At 39.7% G+C, this 18,996-nt stretch overlaps 1 protein-coding gene across 2 annotated transcripts; it reads right to left on the reverse strand.

The window, feature by feature from the left end:
- Nucleotides 1-812: 812 nt before the first annotated feature.
- Nucleotides 813-18,254, reverse strand: C15H6orf62 (chromosome 15 C6orf62 homolog). Of its 2 annotated transcripts, none has more exons than XM_012741356.3 (5): nt 17,261-18,254; nt 13,463-13,639; nt 12,144-12,266; nt 8,382-8,516; nt 813-2,195 (listed from the first exon to the last, which is right to left on the reverse strand). In XM_012741356.3, exons 1-5 carry the CDS (start codon nt 17,300-17,302, stop codon nt 2,070-2,072), a joined length of 603 nt encoding a protein of 200 aa, XP_012596810.1. In that variant the 5' UTR covers nt 17,303-18,254; the 3' UTR covers nt 813-2,069. The 2 variants fall into 2 exon arrangements, with proteins under 2 accessions (XP_012596810.1, XP_012596809.1); XM_012741355.3 differs by lacking the exon at nt 17,261-18,254 and adding an exon at nt 15,960-16,731.
- Nucleotides 18,255-18,996: the final 742 nt, after the last annotated feature.

An 18,996-nucleotide genomic window follows, 5' to 3' on the forward strand; every position in this document is an offset into this window, starting at 1 on the left:
TATAGGGGGATTTAAAAAAACACTACCAAGAATATTGAGACAGTTGACAAAACTGGAATAAGGAAGATATGTATATTAATGTTACATTCCCAGTGTTTGATAACTTTAGTTACATAAAATATTCTTGTGCTTGGAACATATATACAGAAGTTGTAAGGGGTAAGGAATCACATATGCAACTCTCAAATGGTTCAGAAAATATGTATAAATATACATAAAAGAAAAATGTGGCAAAATGATAAACTAAATGTAGAGGTAAAGTTTATAACAGAAACTTTGGCAATTTTTCTAAATTATTCCAAAATAAAACTTAAAACCATTGGCTGCTGAAATACCTAATTTAATGAACATAACTCAATATTAATAAAATAGTTAAGAGCTTGGGCTCCAGAGCCAGACAGCCTGGTTTTAAATCCTCCACTACTTATGATTCGGGCAAGTTACTTTAACCTCTGTTATCTATTTCCACTCAAGGTTGTTAGATCAAGTTAGAAGCTTAGGAGAGTACCTGGCCATAATAAACATTCAAAGTGTTATTTAAAATGGATTCTAATTTTTAGCACATCAGAGAACATGTGAAAGCATTTTGAAATTAAGAATGGTATTTCTTATTTTTCATGAAGCAGGGCATAAAGCTACGCTGTTGTTGAAAGCTGACAAAATGTCTGTGATTCATATTGCTGAAGTTACAAACTCAACTGCCAGCTTTTTTCCTTCTGAATGTACTCTTTAGCCATGGATTATAAAATAATCCCCTAAGGTGACCAGTAATATCTACCAACGACTTGGGGAAAAAAGTTACCACTTCAAGCTTTGTGTATTCACCTGAAAAGTCAGGGAACTTTCACCTATTTTATTTAGGTTTTCATTTTTCAAATTCCAACCAGAAGCTAAATACAATTGGAAACCAGTAAGCACTAGTTTTACTCCAAAGGAGTAGGATCATTCAGATTTACTCCAATAAAAGTATGCAACCCTTAAGCAAAGCTTTTCTTCATTTAAAAGAAAAAAAAACCAAAACTATACAGTAGTCTTTCCTTATGTTCATTGCACAAAATGTGTTCTGCTTTTAGAACTTTGACACTCAATGGTTATTTTTACAATTTAATATTCCAACTTTTATAACTTTTTTCTACTCCAAAAAACCCTCTAAGTTTTTCTTTAGGAAGTGTAGAAACCAGTATTTCTGCACAATTCACTGGATTTTTTTTCTTTGTAATAAAAATCTCTTTTTAAAACCCAAAAGCAAAACAAAAACCAAAAAGGAAAGTCCTCTATCTATCATGGTTTCTGCAGCTATGAATGTATTTCTCAGTTTTATAGCTGCTTTAGCTACTTCAGACTCCAGATCTGCTTTAATGTGTATAACTGCATCCACACTCAGCAGAATACTCTTACAACAGCAACTTGGGGAAAGAGATCTGGAAAGAAAATACATGTATTTATGAGTACCAGGAAACAAACATGGCCCAGTAAAACATGAGGCAAGAATGCCTACAATGAGATGCTTTTTTCATTTAAGATTTCTTTCCCATGGTTGTAATTTCTTTTTTAAACAACCACTTCTGGTTATCAGAATGAATCTGACAGTGCTCTGGAACAACGGTGATTATAGCAAAGCTATTAAGTTTTTGAAAATGTTATTTATACCTGTTACATTCACTTCTCACCCTCTAAATACTGATGACAGATGTCAAAGAGGCAAAAAACCAGCACAAATGGGAAGACCATCAAAAATGAGTATCACCTTGTGCTTTCAAATACATTTAAGCATTTCAGTGTACAATAGTCCTTTCATTTCACATTTTTAGTAAGATGCTGATGCAGTGCAGCAAATATGCAAAGCATCTTCTTTCACACAGTCCGTGCAGAAGACATCTAATTTTTTTTTTAAGTTCTGAGATACAAATGATTAAAAAAAAAATCCAGGATGAACAAGTTTCAAAATGCATAGTGTTCTGTGCATGAGTCCATTTTCTTTAAACTCTGAAAGAATAAAGTGGTAAGAAAAAATAAGAAAAAAATCGCTGCTGCATTCTCTGATCTTCTCCATTTTGCTGGTCAGCACTCTATTCTGGCATATAAGGACGGAGGTGATCCTCTATGGTGCCAACTGCCCAGTGGGTGAGCTGTTCCTGTGGCAGGTAGAGGCAGATGCTGCATAACTTGAAGATTGTAGCTTTGTTTTTTGGAGTCTAGAAGAGAAAAAATTTTAATATTCTTAATAAGACTTCAACATAACATAACTGTCACATAAAGTCAATCTCTCCCACAATTTATTAAGCACCTATGGGCACAGTAACAAACAAACAGAGTAAAGGATAAAGTATGGTTCCTACCCATAGTCTAGTTAGAAAGACAGAACCTTACTATACAAAAAACAAAAAAAATAGAGTAAAAAATGACTGTAAATTAAATAAATGTTTAGAGAATTTCTACAGAATTAAAAGATAAGAAATTAAGGCCGGGCGCAGTGGCTCATGCCTGTAATCCTAGCACTCTGGGAGGCTGAGGCAGGCAGATTGCTTGAGGTCAGGAGTTTGAAACCAGCCTGAGCAAGCAAAAGTAAGACCCCGTCTCTACTATAAATAGAAAGAAATTAATTGGCCAACTAATATATATACACAAAAAATTAGCCGGGCATGGTGGCACATGCCTGTAGTCCCAGCTACTCAGGAGGCTGAGGCAGCAGGATCGCTTGAGCCCAGGAGTTTGAGGTTGCTGTGAGCCAGGCTGACGCCACAGCACTCACTCTAGCTTGAGCAACAAAGTGAGACTCTGTCTCCAAAAAAAAAAAAAAAAAAAAAAGATAAGAAATTAAGGGAGCTAAACAGAGATTTACTTGCTAAAAGAAATTAGAGGTAGGCCGGGCGCGGTGGCTCACGCCTGTAATCCTAGCTCTCTGGGAGGCCGAGGCGGGCGGATTGCTCGAGGTCGGGAGTTCAAAACCAGCCTGAGCAAGAGCGAGACCCCGTCTCTACTATAAATAGAAAGAAATTAATTGGCCAACTAATATATATAGAAAAAAAAAAAAAATTAGCCGGGCATGGTGGCGCATGCCTGTAGTCCCAGCTACTTGGGAGGCTGAGACAGAAGGATCGCTTGAGCCCAGGAGTCTGAGGTTGCTGTGAGCTAGGCTGACGCCACGGCACTCACTCTAGCCTAGGCAACAAAGTGAGACTCTGTCTCAAAAAAAAAAAAAAAAAAAAAAGAAATTAGAGGTAAAGGCATTTAATGGGACAAACTTGAGTAGAGGTTTGAAGACCTATTTATATACATAAGACAGAAAGCTTATTTGGTGAGAGAAGCTATGGGAAGGATTAAAAATAGGTAAAGATTAAGCATTTCCTGGCGTAAGAGATTAGAAAGCCAAAGTATTACCAGGTAAATTAAACACTAAGTATCATTTATTAGTAGTTACCATTTGAACAGCTAACCTATGAATAGCATGTGCTAGATGCTTTCACAAACTAAAACTACTGCTAGTGAATGTGAGATGGAATCTGAACCAGACCAGACCTTTTCACTACAGCACCTCTAAAAGGCAAAAGACTTTGACTTTGTTGATGTCTGAAGTAGTCTATATATATATATACACACACATTAGTTTATTTAAAATGCCACGACATATGTACCCACACATATGTACATGTATTACTTCATATTAAATGTCACAAACACCTTATGACTCTCATTTGCTCAATTTAACAGAAAGAATATGCTCATAGAAGTTATGTGCCCAAATAAGAGCCAGCAAGTGCTGCATCTATATATATTAGAACCCACCAACTCCAAGTTTGTCTTTCTAAAACACCTGCCCATCTAAAATTATCATTATCATATAAATCTTATATTATGACAAAAGCACAAAAACTCTATTAGGTGATTTTGATCAAGTTAGTTAATTTATTTCCTTAGCTATAAAGTGGGAACAGTAAATACCTACACCTCATAGGACTGTTATGAAGATAAACAAGTTCATAACATGTAAAGCTTAGTATAAAGCCTGAATCACGAACATACTACACGTTAGCCACTATTGTATCAATTCCCCCAAGAATTAAACAAGTTCATACATGTAAAGCTCTTAGTATAGAGCCTGATACATAACACACTATATGTGTTAGCTACTATCATATCAATTCCCCCATAAACTAGTGGCAGTTGAGTCTTTTTTTTTTTTTTGAAAAAGAGTCTCACTCTGTTGCCTGGGCTAGAGTGCCGTGGTGTCAGCCTAGCTCACAGCAACTTCAAACTCCTGGGCTCAAGCGATCCTCCTGCCTCAGCCTCTTGAGTAGCTGGGACTACAGGCATGCGCCAACACACCTGGCTAATTTTTTTCTATTTTTAGTTGTCCAGCTAATTTCTTTCTATTTTTTGAGTAGAGACAGGGTCTCGCTGTTGCTGAGGCTGGTTTGGAACTCCTGACCTCAATCAATCCTTACCCTCGGCCTTCCAGAGTGCTATACAGGATTGACCCACCTCGCCTGCCCTGATTCTTCTTTACAATGCAAATATGGTGACGCATCTCCAGCAAAACCTGAATGGAGGAAGGACTAAAAGCACTGGAGAGGCCAAGCACAGTGGCTCATGCCTGTAATCCTAGCACTCTGGGAGGCCAAAGCAGAAGGATCACTTGAGCTCGGGAGTTCCAGACCTGCCTGAGCAAGAAGAGTGAGACCCTGTCTCAGCAAAAAAAAAAAAAGAAAAATTAGCTGTGTGTGCTGGTCACCCTACCTACAACCCAAATTTAGCTTAATTTAGCTTATGAACTTAACATTTTCTTTTCATTAAAAGGATTCAAGCTGTTTGTTTTTAACTCATAGAAAAGATCTGTCCTTGATGCAAAACAGGACATGATTTACTATTTATATAGCACAGTCACTAGTCATTTCCATATAGTATTAATGATCTCATAGTATATTCACAAAAAAATGAAGTCTAATTTCTCTATGCTAGTATACTAGTCATCATATTAAAGCTTCTGTGACTAAAAATGTGTATTGTGGATTCCATATGTCAATAACCTTTAACACTGGATAAAAAAGGACAAGTGCCTGCTATATAGTATTTTCTCAACAAATACTTCAAATGGAAGTACACTACAGGGAATTAAAAAGAAAAATAAGAGAAAAATAAGAGTTAACTTAAAAACATCTACCAGAAAAGAGCTAAAGAAAAAACTGCAAAAAACCCCACACTCCCCAAATCCCACCTAAGTTATAGTTTTCTATTTAGTTTTATTAAATTCCTCCACCAAATTAATTTTCTCCTGTAATTCCCACAGTTCTTTTATTTGTACCTATACCATAATTACTTTTTTTTTTTTTTTTAAGACAGAGTCTCACGCTGTTGCCCCGGCTAGAGTGCCGTGGCATGAGCCTAGCTCACAGCAACCTCAAACTCCTTGGGCTCAAGCAATCCTTCTGCCTCAGCCTCCCGAGCAGCTGGGACTACAGGCATGCACCACCATGCCCAGCTAATTTTTTTCTATATATGTTTAGGTGGCCAATTAATTTCTTTCTATTTTTAGTAGAGACTGGGTCTCACTCTTGCTCAGGCTGGTTTCAAACTCCTGACCTTCAGTGATCCGCCTGCCTGGCCTCCCAGAGTGATAGGATTACAGGTGTGAGCCATCCACACCTGGCCTATACCATAATTACTTAACTTTCTATAAGGCAGTAGTTCTAGTGTGATTTGTCTTTACATTTTCTTAATATCTTGCATTTTCTTTCTTAACTAAACATATGGTCTATAATGAATGGTAACTATTATCATAATAAATTCTTTAGGTCTTTACTTAAATCACTTTCTCAATGAGGCCTGTTCGGTTGATACCATTTAAGAATTCAAACACCTGGCCAGGCGTAGTGGCTCATGCCTATAATCCTAGCACTCTAGGAGGCTGAGGTGGGCACATTGCTCAAGGTCAGGAGTTCGAAACCAGCCTGAGCAAGAGCGAGACCCCTGTCTCTACTATAAATAGAAAGAAATTAATTGGCCAACTAATATATATAGAAAAAATTAGCGAGGCATGGTGGCACATGCCTGTAGTCCCAGCTACTCCGAAGGCTGAGGCAGGAGGATTGCTTGAGCCCAGGAATTTTGAGGTTGCTGTGAGCTAGGCTGACAGCCACGTCATCGCTGTAGCGTGGGCAACAAAGTGAGACTCTGTCTCAAAAATAAATAAATAAAATTAGCCAGGCATGGTGGCACATGCCTGTAGTCCCAGCTACTCAGGAGGCTGAGGCAGAAGGATTGCTTGAGTGAGCCCAGGAGTTTGAGGTTGCTGTGAGCTAGGCTGACGCCACGGCACTCTAGCCCGGGCAACAGAGTGAGAGTCTGTCTCAAAAAAAAAAAAAAAAAAAAAAAAAAGAATTTAAATATCTAATAGTCTTTATCTCTCTACCGAAGTTTCTTTTTCTCTTAGTACTTACCATTTTTTGGAAACAGAGTCTCACTTTGTTGCCCCAGCTAGAGTGAATGCCCTGGCATCAGCCTAGCTCACAGCAACCTCAATCAATCTCCTGGGCTCAAGTGATCCTACTGCCTCAGCCTCCCGAGTAGCTGGGACTACAGGCATGTGCCACCATCCCTGGCTAATTTTTTGTATATATATTTTTTGTTGGTCAATTAATTTCTTTCTCTTGTTAGTAGAGACGGGGTCTTGCACAGGCTGGTTTTGAACTCCAGACCTCGAGCAATCCACCTGCCTCGGCCTCCTAGAGTGCTAGGATTACAGGCGTGAGCCACCACACCCAGCCTAGTACTTATCATTTATAAAGACATTTTTACTGCTGGATCTCCCATGATGGAATGTGAATTCAAGAAGGCAGAAATTTTTATCTATTTTGTTCATTGCTGTAAAGTGCTTTGCAATATACAGGCATTCATTTGTTAAGTAAATGGTAAATAAATTAGGATGATGTTATTTTTAGAGATTAATAAACTTATAATTAAGAAGCTATTATAAATTCTAAGTGATGACATTCAGTGCTGAAAATAAAGCATGTCTTATAGAATGAAAACTAAATTGGAATACCTGGACTGCTGCTTACTTTAGAAATGCTTACTTGAAGTATATCTGGATCTTTTAAATACAGAAGTGCCTCATCCCTTTAGATTTTGATTTAAAAGGTCTAGGCCAGTGCTTCTCAAATTCTAATGTATTACAAATCACCTGAGGAATTTGTTTAAAATGCAGGTTTTGATTACACAGGACAGGAATAGGGCCTGAGCATCTACATTTTTAACAAGTTCCCAGGCATTGTTTATCTGTTGACTACAAGACAGGTTTCTCTAGAGCAGTTCTCACCATTGTTCACCAGAATGACTTAAAATCTCCCAGGTACCAGGTAGTTTCAATGTGAAAGCTGGGAACCATTGTTCTAGAGCAGCAGTCCTCAGCCTTTCTGGCACCAGGGACTGATCTCTTGGAAGACAGTTTTCCCAGGGGTGGGGGCTATGGGAGTGATGCAATGGGGAACAGCTATAAATACAGATGAAGCTTCCACCTGCCGTGCACCACCACTGCCCCCACCCCCTTCCTAAGTTTCAAGGAAGACAATTTTTGTGGCCTATGGACTGAGGACCCCAGTACTAGTGTGAGGCCTAGCATATCTGTTTCTTTAACAACTTCAAAAATTGTACAGTGTTGTGGGGGGCATAACAGAATTAAGTAACTTGTATAAGAAACAGTTTCCTGCCAGGTGTGGGGTGGCATGCCTGTAGTCCAATCTACTTGGGAGGCTGAGGAAGGAGGATCGCTTACACCTAGGAGTTCACATCTAGCCTGGGCAACAGAGTGAGACTCGATCTCTTTTACTTTTATTTATGTTTTTTTAGTAGAAACAGGGTGTTGCTCTGTCACCCTAGACAGAGTGCAGCGGTGGGATCATAGCTCACTGCTGTGAACTTGAACTCCTGGACACAAGCAATCCTCCTGTCTCAGCCTCCCAAGTAGCTAGTACTACAGGCTCAGGCCACCACACCCAGCTAATTTTTCTCATTATTATATTTTTAAATTTCTTTTATTTCAGCATATTACAGGGGTACAAATGTTTAGGTTACATATATTGCCTTTGCCCCACCCAAGTCAGAGCTTCAAGCATGTCCATCCCTGAGACAGTGTGCACCATACCCATTAAGTGTGTATATACCCATTCCCACCTCCCCTCTATTATTATTTTTTTAGAGACAGGGTTTTGTTATGTTGCCCAGGCTGTCTGAAACTCCTGGCCTCAAGCAATCCTCCCACCTTGGTCTCCCAAAGTGCTGGGATTACAGGTATGAGCCACAGGACCCAGTCCTGTCTCTTAAAAAGTTTACTAACCAATAAGATCTCAAATGAGTCCTTAAATGGTTTTCAAAATAATGCTTACCTGCAAGTGCTGTCTGTCAATGAAGAGAAACACTGACTGGTTAGGATTGTTGACAACAATTCCAGTCTTGTCCTTGCGGCTCAGTACGTGCAGAAACTGTTTTTCATAGTCACCGTGATGAAACTCAAATTTGGCCTAATCATAAAATATAAACATTTATATTTAACCACAAACATGTTACGCTACCTGAAACATCTGCAAACATATGCATACGTGTATGCTGTCTAATATGGTAGTCAACAGCCACAAATAGCTACTTAAATTTAATTAAAATTATATGCAATTTAAGATTCAGTTCTTCAGTAACTCCAGCCACATTTCAAATACTCAGTAGTCACATGTGGCCTACTGGCCACCATTTTCAACAATCTCTTGAGATATAGAACATTTCCTTCATTGCAGAAAGTTGGATAGTACTCTAAAGCACACTGTTATGGCTCTTGTAAAGAAATCTGTTTATGCCAATCCTAACTGTACATTTCACTAGTTATGTAACCTTAAGCAAATAATCCAAATTTTTTAAACTTCAGCTTCTTCATCTATGAGGCTCTAACCCATTTCATAGGACAGTTAAGAGAATTTCATGAAATGTAAATGCTCCACAATTGAAATATAGAGTCCCACTCCTCATAGAGATGAGCTTTTGAGGACATATAAACTATAAACCTCTTTGAAATTTTTTTTTTTTTTTTGAGACAAAGTCTCACTTTGTTGCCCAGGCTAGATTGAGTGCCCTGGCGTCAGCCTAGCTCACAGTAACCTCAAACTCCTGGGCTCAAGCGATCCTCCTGCCTCAGCCTCCCAAGTAGCTGGGACTACAGGCATGCGCCACCATGCCCAGCTAATTTTTTCTATATGTATTAGTTGGCCAATTAATTTTCTTTGTATTTATAGTAGAGACGGGGTCTCGCTCTTGCTCAGTGGTTTTGAATTCCTGACCTCCAACAATCCACCTGCCTCGGCCTCTCAGAGTGCTAGGATTTCAGGTGTGAGCCACCAAGCCCGGCCTGAAATTTTTTAAAAAGTATTTTAATGTGCATTTTTCCACAGCTAGCCTCAAGGCTGTTTTAAAAAAATTCTTAAAGTTATCAAAAATTGTTATCAAGTCAGAACATTCCTTCAATCTTTTAATATGAGGAAAATCAACTCTATTCTCTCACAAAATTGTCTGTGGGCATTGGGAGAGGCCAAATGCTAGGTGAAAAGGTAAGGCTTAATGGTGGATCCAAGAAACCTAGACTTAATCTGATGTTTAGATAATAGTGAATTATAAAAATGATTGTTACTCCATTTGGTTCAAACAATTTTTATTACTATTATGTCAAAAATAGTAGGAAATAGCAAGATGGAAAAAACAAAAAAACAAAACAAAAAAAAGGCTGGGCATAGTGGCTGACGCCTGTAATTCCCACACTTTGGGAGGCTAAGGCAGAAGATCACTTGAGCCCATGAATTCAAGGTTACAGTGAGCTATAATCAGGCCACTCCACTCCAATCTGGGCAACAGAGCAAGACTCTGTCTCTAAAAAAGAAATAAAAATAAAAAATAAAATACAAGCATTAAAAAAAGTATGCAAGTTAAAATTTACCATTCCTTTTTTCATTTACCTTGAGAAAGAAAAAACTAAGTCATTTACATTTAAAGCCTCTCCTTCAGGATATTCATATAATTTAGATTACTGCAGAGAAATAAATATTATTTACTGCAATTAAATTATAAAATTACAAGTTATTACCTATATCCTACTACTTATATTCCATCCAAAATTTAAGGTTTTATAATTAATATACAGAACTTTTCATAGTATAAGGTAGAGAGTTAAGAGCATAACCTTAAGCTTTTTTCTTGGCCATGAACTTAACTCCATGACCTTGGGCCTGTTATTTACCTACTTTCTAACTGGCTCAGTTTCTTTCTCTATAAAAGGAGGCTCATATCTACCTAGTTATTTTAAGGACTAATATTAAACGTATATAAAGTACTTCAGAGAAAGCCTAGCACAATCAACTCTCAATAAACATTAGCCATGATTTCAAAGAATAGTACTTGAGACAAGACTATTTTAGCTCAACTATTCCAAATAAGATCTCAGATAGAAAGGTTATTAGAAATCTGAAAACATACCATGATAAGTAGACCTACATATTACAATGAGAAATTCTAAAGTAAAAAACCACCAAAAACATCCTAACAATGCTTCTGGGAGAGCAGTAAGTGTTAAAGCATAAGCCCTCCTCTGAGAACTTCAAACACATCTTTTCTATTCCTGTTTTCATTCCTTTTATATTCAATTGATATATTGGTGGTTATATCCAGATAAACCCACCGTAAGTTGAAAGGCACTTTCAACTTCAAGATATTTTCAATTACAGTGGGTTTATCTAGAGGTAGTCTCATCATAAATCAAGAATATTGAATGCTTATCATTTTCACATCATGGTAAGGTCAAAAAATCTTAAGTTGAACCACTGTAAATCAGGGAAGTCTATTACTTTTACCTGCATTTAGCTTATGAATTATCTTTAGAACTTATTACTGTCAAACAGATCTTAGAAAAAGGAATGACAATTTATTTGAGCTGATGTATAGCCACATGACCATGGAGGCAGGGAAGTATACCAACTTATACAGTTTATCACATACAAAATGTCACAAAGATATTCCACAGTAATGAACAGATGCTAAATTTTTTACATGAAAAATACTTTTCATAGTTCTGCACAGCTAGCTTAAAATAAGCCTTCTAATATTTGGTTTAGTATACTTAAAATGAATCCTTAAATGTGATTTTTTTCTAATTGTAAATAACAGCACATTCACTGTAAGAAAATTAAGGATATCTACAATAAATGAAAAAGGAAATATATATGATAAAAAAGGAAAAGTAGGCGGGTGTGGTGGATCACGCCTGTAATCCTAGCACTCTGGGAAGCCAAGGCGGGAGGACTGCTTGAGTCCAGGAGTTTGAGACAAGACTGAGCAAGAGCAAGACCTTCTCTCTACAAAAAGTACAAAAAATTAGCCGGGTGTGGTGGCATGTGCCTGTAGCCCAGCAACTATTCATGGGAGTCTGAGGCAGGAAGATTGCTTTAGCCCAGGAGTTTGAAGTTGCAGTGAGCTATGATGATGCCACTGCACTCAAGCCAGGCAACAGAGTGAGACCCTATCTCAAAAAAAAATGACTGCTTTAGAAGATTTTTTTTTTTTTTGAGATAGAATCTTGCTTTGTTGCCCAGGCTAGAGTGAGTGCCTTGGCGTCAGCCTAGCTCACAGCAACCTCAAACTCCTGGGCTCAAGTGATCCTGCTGCCTCAGCCTCCCGAGTAGCTGGGACTACAGGCATGCGCCACCATGCCTGGCTAATTTTTTCTATATATATTAGTTGGCCAATTAATTTCTTTCTATTTATGGTAAAGACGGGGTCTCGCTCTTGCTGAGGCTGGTTTCGAACTCCTGACCTCGAGCAATTCACCCGCCTCAGCCTCCCAGAGTGCTAGGATTACAGGCGTGAGCCACCGTGCCTAGCCTAAAAGATTTTATCTAGTTGTAATTTCAAAGACACTGGGCAGTTAAAACCATCTCCTGTCAAGTGATTCCATAATCCAAATATTTTATTCTCTTGTATCACAATACTCAAAAGAAAAAGTGGGTCTCATGAAATAAAACTATTAAAAAGCATATTGCCAAAGAATTGTTCAAGTTAGGCCCTATTCCAGGAGTTTTTACTTATTGAAGTAGTCATCACACTTATTTTTAGAATACCTGAACAGGCCTAAAGGGCTCATCAGATTCCTTCCACCTAGAAAACAGGAGACAGACAATTTTTTCAATATCATTCCGAGGCCAAAGAATGAAATCCATCTCCTGAGTACAGCCAATTACATCCTAGAAAATGATGACAAAAAGAAAAAAAAAATACTTAAAAAAAAAAAACATCACCATTGTATTTGGGAAGCATGTAAATTAAAAAAAAAAAGGTAAAACAAAGCTATAACAAGCAGTGTCACAAATTACAGGATTTGACTATAGGAACATTTTACAAGTATAAAAGGACCACTATAATATCATTTTTAAAAGCTAACAGTAATAGGAATGCCTACAATCTGAACAGCTCATGACCTAATTTTAATTTTTATCATACAGAGTCACATATAGTCACTCAGTGCAATGTTCCTTACACCAAGACTTAGATTCATTGATGCATGGTGAAAACTCCAACTAAAACTCTGATTGTTGCTGTTGTTTGACCTTGTACCTTATTCCACCCTTCAAAATCAGAACCTATTGAACAAAGGTGTCTTGGAACTTCTAATTGAATCAGTATCTTTTTATCACAGATGAAATGTTATTTTTATGTGTTGACAGAAAACTACTTTTCTCCATTCTTGACCTCTTCTTCATTATCGTGGCCAGCATATTAATTTTCCAAGGCCAAAAAAGCTCTTCCAGACCAGTACAAGGTTATCTCCAGCCTCTCTCCACCCCCAAATAATTGGGATGGGGGGTTCCTCTTGTTCAAGTATGCCCAGACTAACTGTTTGCAGTTTGAAAGGGTGTTGCAGTTTGGAAGGGTGGCAGCAATACCTTCTTAAGTTTCTCATTTATAAAGGGGCATGATTTTAGTTCTCCCCCAAAAGGAAAATTCAATGAACAGTAATATAAAGCATTCACAATAATAATGTACACCACCATCAGCATAATTCCACATAAGCAAAACTATCCTAGTTTTATTTGAAGTCAATTTTTGAAAAACAAACCTACTTTAGGAATTTAAAACAATTCTATGCACAGCACTTAAGTTATTAAAACTAGTTGGCTATCACAAGTAGCTAACATTGAATGATGAAATCCCTCTATATACTTTATCTATAAAGAATGGGGCAAAACTACATTTTCCCAACCCTATTAATAGTACATGTTTAAAGTTTCTAAAGCAAGATCCCAGTTATTAATATGGCACAAGACAAATTTATCTCCAGAGATTCATTACCATAGTAACTACGGGGGGGGGGGGGGGGATGCAAACTTAAACCACAAAAACTTGCCAACTTGCCAAGTTCAGACTTAAAAAACAAACTTACCCTTCTCATAGACTGGTATCTAGGAGCATGGAGCTGTACCACATCCTTTTGTAAAAGCTCTATGGAACTTTCCAAGGAATAGCTGGAGTCTCGCACACCTTTCAGGATATTGTCTTCATAATTATTTGTCATGACTGGTATAACCTCAGACACTTCAAAAAGTGCCGACTTTTTCTTCTAAAAGAAAACAAAATGGTATATTAATTCACTGGGAGCACACTGTCTTTTAACACCCAATTCATATTACAATGTCAAGTACCTATATTCTAATTCTGCAAAATTCTTAACTGAAGTAATTTTTATACTGAAAACATAGATTTTCAGATAGGTGGATCCTTCTGTTCTTACCCCTAAACATACTTATTTTAGATAATAGTATTTCTTAAATACTATAAGAAACAAACACCAGATACCCTAAAGTTTAAGGGAAAGGAAAAAGCAGTGATGTAGTCTTGATATAACTTCATTTAACTGGTTCTACATACAGCTAAATAATAATTTCACCACTTTAAAAACAACAGAGCTATTCAGAAAAATTAACTATTTCTTAAATGAATCAATTCCTATCACTCTTCCTGGATATTATATAATCACAAATGTTAACATTCGAAAGTATTTTTTAAAAGGTACACCAAATTGTTTCAAAATTAGTTAAGAGCAAATGCTCACCATGAACCTAGCTTTAAAAATCCAATATTATGAAGTATAAAACATGAACTACTCAGGACAGTTGCACAAACACTGTCCATTCAAAGAATAAAATCAGATTTTCACAGGTTTTAAAGAACTAGATGGTACAATTAGGAGTGATTTATAGATTAAATACAAAGATCTAGTCTCAACACTTCAATCTTGGATCTAGCAAGCCTACATTATAATACCTTCAACTAAATCTAATCTAATCAATTTTGAGTTAACTTGTCAAAAAAAAGTAAGAAAAAGAAAATGGACGCTGGGCACAGTGGCTCACACCTGTAATACTAGCACTCTGGGAGGTCGAGGCAGAGCTCAGGAGTTGGAGACCAGCCTGAGCAAGAGCGAGACCCTGTCTCTACTAAAAATAGAAAGAAATTAATTTGACAACTAAAAATATACAGAAATAATTAGCCAGGCATGGTGGCGCATGCCTGTAGTCCCAACTACTTCGGAGGCTGAAGCAGAAGGATTGCTTGAGCCCAGGAGTTTGAGACTGCTGTGAGCTATGCTGATGCCATGTCACTCTTGCCCGGAGTAAGACTGTCTCAAAAAAACAAAAAGAAAATGGGAACATAAATCTTTGATACAACCCAATCTTGGGACAATCATTTCAAACAAATTACTTTGAAACTATTTTACAAAGCAGCTAAAGTGTTCTTAAATAGAAATAACCATTAAGAGTGGGGTAACAACCTGGAAAACTTGCAAATACTGATACCACACTAAGATTATATTTCTGATTTGAAATTAACCCACATTCTAAGTGCAAATAGTACTTCCTCATATTCATAACTTAATCTCATGTCACATAGCCTTGTTGATAATTTAAGAAACTATCCATTTTAAGTTGTAAATAAATACTGCTTTTATCATGTCCTTGATTACTCAAAACTCGCTGCTAATTAACTGCAGAACTAATTCTGAGTAAGAAAAAATATCCTTTAGGTCATTTTGGATCTTTAAACATTGCACTTCTAAACACAAATTAACCATGTCAGTACTTAATTGTTCCTATAAACGTATATTCTATTTAATTAAATGTACCATGAGAAAAGGTACCTACATCATGGAGTTGAAGAAAATAGGCTGATATTACCATACAAACACTTGGATTCTAATTTAACACTTTCAAACATTCTATTTATGTTTACATTAATCTTTGCATTCAGTTATAAAGTTCCCTATGTAATTCCGCATAAAGTTCTACAATGTTGCTCACCCCATGTCAACTAAATTTGGAATCTACTAAGGTTTTGACAATCTTTCCAAACCAAAAAAATACTCAAGGGCCTTCCATTCATAACTACACTGCAAATGCTCAATTCATAGAACCACCCAAAGGATGAAAAACGAAGCGTATAGGGCAGACTTTTTCCCCCAACTACTCTTTTTTTTTGGAGACAGAGTCTCACTTTGTTGCCCAGGCTAGAGTGAGTGCCGTGGCATCAGCCTAGCTCACAGGAACCTCAAACTCCTGGGCTCAAGCAATCCTGCTGCCTCAGCCTCCCAAGTAGCTGGGACTACAGGCATGCACCACCATGCCCGGCTAATTTTTTGTATATATTTTTAGTTGGCCAATTAATTTCTATCTCGCTCTTGCTCAGGCTGGTCTCAAACTCCTGACCTCGAGCAATCCACCTGCCTCGGCCTCCCAGAGTGTTAGGATTACAGGCGTGAGCCACCACGCCCGATCCCCCCCAAGTACTCTTTAACCTAATATTCATATTTAAGAGTAACAATCAACTTAATATACACTTACAAAAATCACTTGTGCTAATTCACATTAAGAACTTTAAATTACCTTCTCCTTGAATACAAAGGCAATATACATCTTGAAGTCAAACTGGTCAGCTAGAGATTCTTTTTTCTTTCTAAGCTGAGCACGTAGTCTGTTCAGAGCTTGTTTCTTCCGGGAGTTTGGGTCCCCCATTTTGAAATACAGGTGGTACTAAAGCCTTTGGAAATTGTCACTAAACTATGGGCACTTTTTCTTAAGACTCAAGTACAACAGAAACAAGTCATTTTTTTCCTGCTAATATGATTGAATAGCTAAAATCACAACTGTAACCCAAAACTGCACCCGCTGGCACTATTAGCAGACTGTCATATTACAGGGTCAAGAAACAAAAGCTGCTGTCCTGTCATGTTTGGACAATAATGTTTGGGGTCAGATGGGAAAAAGGAAAGGAAGGAAGGAAAGAAAGGAGAAAATACTTGAACTAACTTTCTGGAAAACACATTTGGCTTAACTGCCAAATTAAAGGCTTTGGGGGGAAATGAAAAGCCTATAATCAGGATTTAGGTGTGCAACAAAACACAGCGGACACCAATCCAATCCATAAAATCCATCCGGATTTTTCCCCCTTTTTAGAAAAGGAACAGGGAGGAGGAAAGTGTGATCCTTGTTTTCCAAATACAAAAAATTAAAAAAAAAAAAATACTAAAACAGGGTAGGTGAATGAAACTGAAATATCCAATTGGACTTTACCCAGCCAGATCCATGGCCGTAGTACCTAATTAATTCTTAGTTATTTCAGATTTCACTATTGCTATGTATTGTCAGTGCTTGTTATTGATTACACTTGGTGGCGAGCAAAGAGAAAAGTGCAAAATCGGTAGAGAAGGAAGGGGAGAGGTACAGGGTTTCCCTGCAATCAACTACAGTGTATACTGGGGGCGGGCAGCTGTTGCCCAAAGGAGCCATAAGAAAAAACAGCGGAGTCATTACCAACTTCCCCATCACCCACATTTTCACCCTCAGGCGGCTGCTAATGCTGCTGCCAAGGAGAATCATTATGGCAGAGGAAAAGAGGGTATATAATACGGTGTTAATAATTATTCCGGCTCTGTGGTTAGATCTGATTAATGCCCGGGTTCTCAACACTCCCAGCCCTGCAACTAGTCCTACATTCCCCAAGGGAGTCTTCCCTGTGGATCTGCCCTTGTTCAAGATGGTAGGGAGTGTGATTTATCTTCTTGTGAGCATTGCTGAGGCAAAGGTGGCAGATTCTTCTCCCAAATCCCAGGCAACGCCCGGGGACCACCTGCCTTCCACCCCCCAGGTCCCACCCCCACCCCTTGCCTTCAGCGGCAGCGACTCACTCGCACCACGGGAGACACAGGATCACTCAGGTTTTCACTCATTTCATCGTGGAAACAATTCCCGCCCGGGTAGAGTAGGCGGGAGTGGGTAAATGGGAAGGATCAGTGGGAAAAAAAGAAAATAGTTGTGTTAATATTACTTTTTAAAGTAAGCCCACCCACCCCCAAGAAAAATTAAGTTCCCGGATTCCGGATTAGCTAGCTCTCAAGTTGAACAGACCATGTTTCCAGAGTTTGGATTGTTTAGGGTGGGGTCGTTAGTTTCCCAAGGGGGCAGGGGTTGGAATCAAGGCAGCTGGGGCGGGGTGGGTGACGGGGAAATCCCCTCCCTGTCCCCGCGGAGACCGGGACTCACGGACCGACTCTCAGGCGGGGGTTTGGGCCCTCTAGCCTGCGGGCGGAGCGGTGGCGGCGGCGGAAGAGGAGGCGGCGGCGGGGGCGCTGCTCGCAGCACGGGCAGGAGCCATGTCAAGAGAAAACCACCAGCCAACTGAGCCCCTCCATCCCCGCTGCAGTGCGCACTGTGACCGGGCCGCCCGCGCTGCTGCCGCCGCTCAGCCCCCACCTGGGACCCATAGTCTGGCTCGGCGCCCTGGACGGCGACGTAGGGGAAGGACGTGGGGGCAGCGGCGACCGGGAGAGAAAAAGAAAAGGAGGAAAATCGAGGAGAAAGAGAGGGAGTTAGATTGGTACTGGCGGCGGAGGGGGAAGGGAAGGAGGGAAAGGGAGCCCTGCGCTAAGGGGTCTGTCAGAGAAGTAAACCCCCCAAAATAAAGTTATTTCAGTTCAAGCATCTGCTCTTGAGTCTTTCTTCCCCCCACAGTCGGGTTCCGTTCTCAGGAAAGAAGGTCGAGGAGACCCGGAGGGGGAAAAGCCGGAGCGGATGGTGAGCGTCCGCGGTGGCACAGCCTCGTTCCCCCCCCACCGATGGCTGCGGAAGCGGCGGCGGCCTCGGGCGCCTCCCGGGTCCGGGGCAGAGTCGCGTTTGAGAAAAGAAGCGAGAACAAACAACTTAAAATGGCAGCGACGGCCGCTGCGTCACCCGCCCCTCACCGGCACCGCCCCGAGCGCTCTGCGGCTGCGCACCGCGCGGGCCTCCACCATCTGCGCAGGAGCAAAGGGGGGGAGAGGATTGGCAGCGAGAAGGTTTTCAAGATTATCAAGGAAGAGGAAAGACTATCACGAGGAGAGGAAATTAATAAGCCTAGAAAAATACGAGTCTTTGAAGTGAAACTTCTCGTTTAATATTCCTCCTCAAGGGCAAGTTTGAGAGTTGAGACTCCCCTCTCCTCCGGTATGGAGTTATCATGGGGCGGGGAAAGGGGCTCCCCCACCATTCCCCCCCGCCCTCTCCTTCAGGAAGTCCCAGTCTCCAGGGTCGACTCTCGTTCCTTCCTCCACTGACGTCATAAAACCACGCCCCTATGCCCTACCCGACAAAACACCCGGATGGAGTCGCTCTATTCCTGGTTTTGTCAGTGCCTCGGACTTCGGCTGGGCGCGGGACAGAACTAGGGAAGTGGTCTGAGAGTGGGCGAGGGTGCGGGCGGAGTGAAGAAGGAAAAGGAAGCTGTCTGTTGAAAGGTTGAGAGAAGATTCTTCTTTCACTTCAGTGTCCTTGGTCATCTTTCTGGGCATCTGCCCCGCGGTATCTTGCGGCGGCAAACAGAGTATTCATTTCCAATAGCTGGAATTTAAACGGCCTGCAGCAGAAAATGTCTCACGTTAGTCCCACG

This window comes from Microcebus murinus, chromosome 15 (assembly GCF_040939455.1).
Source record: "Microcebus murinus isolate Inina chromosome 15, M.murinus_Inina_mat1.0, whole genome shotgun sequence".
NCBI classification, from domain to species: domain Eukaryota; kingdom Metazoa; phylum Chordata; class Mammalia; order Primates; family Cheirogaleidae; genus Microcebus; species Microcebus murinus.